Raw genomic sequence first — 4336 nt, forward strand, 5'->3', positions numbered from 1 at the left:
TGATAGATAACTTTTATTAATATAATCATTAAAACTCTAACTTAAAATAGGTTTACACGGCTGCAAAACGCGACCACCGAAATCTTAATTTGTTATTTTCAAAAGTGGACCATGTACCTACTATATAAAATTATACATCATTTTCATTTAAAACTAAAAATTTAAAAACAAAAAGTTAGGACCAATGGACCATTTTTGTAATTACTCTAAAATTTATAATTGACAAAATTGTAAGAATGGTCCTGTGGTATGTCAAAACTAGTTACTTTGGTCCAAAATGAGTTTGACTCGCAATGATGCTCGAATAGTTTCGTTTTATTGCGAATTTAGTCCAATTTCCTATGAACTTTTTTATAATGACGAATTTGCCCCTTATTATTTTATTTTCTATTTTTCTTTTATTACAACAGTTAAAAAACAATTAAAAATAAAACAACCCCTCTTCACCACCATTTGTAACCGTCCCCATCGTCTATCGAACTTCCTGGCTCCGTCAAATGACCATCAGGTGAGCTTCAATCGAGTTTGAAGAAGGAAATGAGGATACCCTATGGTTTTCACAGGTTACCGTCATTTTCGTTTCCTGAAATCTTAGGGTTTTCAGAGGCCGCCGCCGCTAGAAACCTTAGTTTTGATCTATACGCCGCTGCTTGAAACTTTTAGGGTTAGGGTTTCACTGCCAAAGCTTCGATTTGGTGTCGTTTATCTTTTTTCGATGATGGTGTTTAGGATTCCCATTGGGAGTGAAGGTTGGGGAGGGAGTAAGGGTGGTGACGTTCTCTAAACTGGAGAGGAAGAGAGAGAGTGAGAGAGAGAGAATCTTTTTTTCTTTTTCTTTATTTGATTTATGTAATAAAAAAATTAAAAAAGGGAAAATATCAAAAGCAAATCCGTCATTACAATTGAGCTATTGGACCATCATTTCGAGTCAAACTCATTTTGGACCAAAGTTGCTAGTTTTGACATACCAAAGGGACCATTCTTGTAATTTTGTCTTTATAATTGAGCTTGTAAGTTTCGTTCCCGGCTTGTTACTGATTACGGGATTTCAAACATTTCATTGAGAAGTGGGAACTGATAACCACATATAACCTCTTAAATTAAAACCATTACTCATTGAGAAGCAACCTCATTCACCCAAACTCCTGCAACACACAAAACAGTGAAACACCATGCTAAAAGCTCCATTTCATACAAGCAAACCATCACCCACAAGATGGTTTTATCGAATTTACACGCTCGTTTACACAATCGCCATTTTCGCACTCGTTTATCACCATTGTTGTAACCTTATCCACTCTCCTTCATTCACCACCATTTTCCTACTCATAGCTGACCTCGTGCTAGCTTTCTTGTGGGCGACATGGCAAGCTTTCTTTCTGAATCCGGTGTTCCGACAGGTTTTCCCGGAGAACCTGGCACAAGTGGCGAAGGAAAACGAGTACCCAGGACTGGACTTGTTTATTTGCACGGCTGACCCGTTCAAAGAACCACCAATTGGGGTGGTTAACACGGTGTTGTCTGTGTTGGCGTATGACTACCCGTCGGAGAAGCTGTCGATATATCTGTCGGACGACGGAGGGTCGCAGCTAACACTATTTGCGTTCATGGAGGCTGCTAAGTTTGCGAGACATTGGTTGCCATATTGCAAAAAGTATAATCTAATGGATAGATCTCCTGAAGTTTACTTCGGAAGCAATCCATCCTTCTTCCCTGAAACAAGTGAAATCCAGGTGCATGTCTTTGCATTACGAAAAAACTTAAACTTCGAAATTGACGAATGGTTGTCCGTGAATCATCATTTACTCAAACTGCTTCATTTGTTTGAATTGTTTCATGTTTTGTTCGGTGCAGGAGATGTACAAGAACATGAGAGCTACAGTTAAGAAGGTCATTGACCGAGGGACAATCGATCTGGATCAAATGAATTGTGATCGTACGATCAAAGCTTTCAGCAAATGGACCCCTGGATTTACACGTCACGATCATCCTGCGGTCATCGAGGTTCAGTGTTCACGCTTCTTAATTTTCCATTAATCTTGACTTTAAGTCTAAAGTATTTGTCACAACATGTATATTTAATCATTTATGATCCAAATAATTAGCTTAAGTGCACAATGATTAATTCATATCAAATCAAGATGGCTAACGATGAAATTTTTTATGATATTGATTTTTTTTAACAGATTTTATTAAAAAATAACGTAGATAAAGATGTGATGGGTCATTACATGCCCAATTTGTTCTATGTCTCACGAGAAAAGAATAGAGGCACACCACACCATTTTAAGGCCGGTGCCCTTAATACTTTGGTACGCTGATTTATAAAATCTCAATTATATGTGTAGGTTTACCATAGATAAAAACTGACTTTAATTATTTATCAACACATTCACTATATATGCATTTTTGTAGATCCGGGTATCAGGTGTGATGACAAATGCACCTATATTTCTTTCTTTAGATTGTGACATGTACTCAAACGATCCAAATACACCACTTCGTATGCTATGTCATTTCTTGGATCCTAATGTTGATCCAAAGCTTGCATTTGTTCAATTTCCTCAACGCTTCCACAACATCAACAAGAACGACACTTATGGTGCTGAACATGTGCTTGAGACACGAGCATGCACAGTCGGAATGGATGGTTTGGGAGGCACATTTTTCATGGGCACTGGTGGCTTCTTTAGAAGAAAAGTTCTCATAGAAAACCCTAAAGAATCACAAAAGATATGGAATGAACCAATTCAATCCAAAGACGTTTCAACATTAGCACACCATGTCGCGAGTTGTACCTACGAGGACAATACGAAATGGGGTCAAGAGGTACACTGTACTTGACCTTTAATCGCACATACTTTTTTTTTATCATTTGGTTATTATATATTAAACTTATAATCTGATGTTATTGATTACATTAAATGCAGATTGGGTTTCGATATGGTACTTTGGTTGAGGATATATACACAAGTTTCAGATTGCAATGTTTAGGATGGAAATCTGTGACATGCAACCCAACGAGAGCTGCATTTCTAGGCAATATGCCGATAGCACTCAATGACATTCTAGCTCAGAATAATAGGTGGTACATGGGTATGCTACAAACCGGATTATCCAAATTTAGTCCCATGACATATGGAATCAAGTTTATGAATCCTCTCCAAGCATTGTGCTATGCACACTACCATTTCCGTGCCTTTTGGTCTATTCCAGTCATCATCTATGCCCTTGTACCACAGTTCACACTTGTAAACGCTTCCTCAATATTCCCAAAGGTTTGTACTTTGTAGACATAATTTTTTATGTTATTGTAAGTATAAAATACAATCTTGATTATCAATCTAAAAGAAATAAAAATTTGTTTGTACAGGTTTCAGACCCTTGGTTTCCTTTATATGTATTCCTTTTCATTGGAGCGTATGCGAAAGATTTTCTTGATTATGTGATGAACGGGTCAACGTTCAAAAGATGGTGGAATCGTCAAAGAATATGGTTGATATTAGGATGCTCAAGCTACCCATTTTCAATAGTCGATTGGTTACTCACTTCCCTAGGCATGTCGACATTTGAATTCAACGTAACAAGTAAAGTGTCAGACAGTGAAATAAGCAAACGTTATGAGGAAGGGGTATTTGAATTTGGAGTGGAATCTCCATTGCTTTTGTCGGTGAATATAGTAGCAGTTCTCAATTTATTCGCGTTTTCGATTGGAATTAAGCATGTTTTGATCAATGCTGGGACGTTTGAAGAACTGTTTGTTCAATTGTTTATAACAGGGTTTGCTGTGTTGAATAGTTGGCCCCTATATGAAGGCATGATATTGAGGAGTGACAAAGGAAAGATGCCTCCTAAGACTACCTTGAAATCAGTTTGTGTGGTTTTGGTTATTTACTTGGCCTTCTTTTAGACATTTTAATATATTGTCATAAATTGACAACTAATAATATTAGGTTTTTTATGTGTCGTTTATTTTTTATTTTTAATAGAATGTATTCTAATAATCATGTAGTTATGTTATATCGGATGTCAAGCGGACGCAATATCAACGATATGTACAGGGCCGGTCCAATGGTTTTTCATGCCCTGGGCGAACCGGCATAATAATGTCCCATTATTATGACTTTGTTCCACTTCAAACCATTATAATACATAGATTTTTAAAGAAATAATGTAACAAAACTTTTTAATGGACCTGGTATCTATACCAACTAAAGATACAAACTTCTTTTAAAGGAATACATTTCTTAAACAAAAGTGACAATCATTCTGTAATATTTGACACAAACTAAAACTATTTTGCAATACTAAGGGGTTCTTAAACAAAACTAAAACC

The 4336-nt window shown here is 36.5% G+C and overlaps 1 protein-coding gene across 1 annotated transcript; it reads left to right on the plus strand.

The window, feature by feature from the left end:
- The first annotated feature begins 1049 nt into the window (after positions 1-1049).
- On the plus strand, positions 1050-4020 carry LOC111894284 (cellulose synthase-like protein G2). Its single transcript, XM_023890364.3, has 6 exons — positions 1050-1733; positions 1855-2004; positions 2187-2312; positions 2416-2829; positions 2931-3278; positions 3374-4020. Exons 1-6 carry the CDS (start codon positions 1173-1175, stop codon positions 3908-3910), a joined length of 2136 nt encoding a protein of 711 aa, XP_023746132.1. The 5' UTR covers positions 1050-1172; the 3' UTR covers positions 3911-4020.
- Positions 4021-4336: the final 316 nt, after the last annotated feature.

This window comes from Lactuca sativa, chromosome 3, assembly GCF_002870075.4.
Source record: "Lactuca sativa cultivar Salinas chromosome 3, Lsat_Salinas_v11, whole genome shotgun sequence".
NCBI lineage: Eukaryota > Viridiplantae > Streptophyta > Magnoliopsida > Asterales > Asteraceae > Lactuca > Lactuca sativa.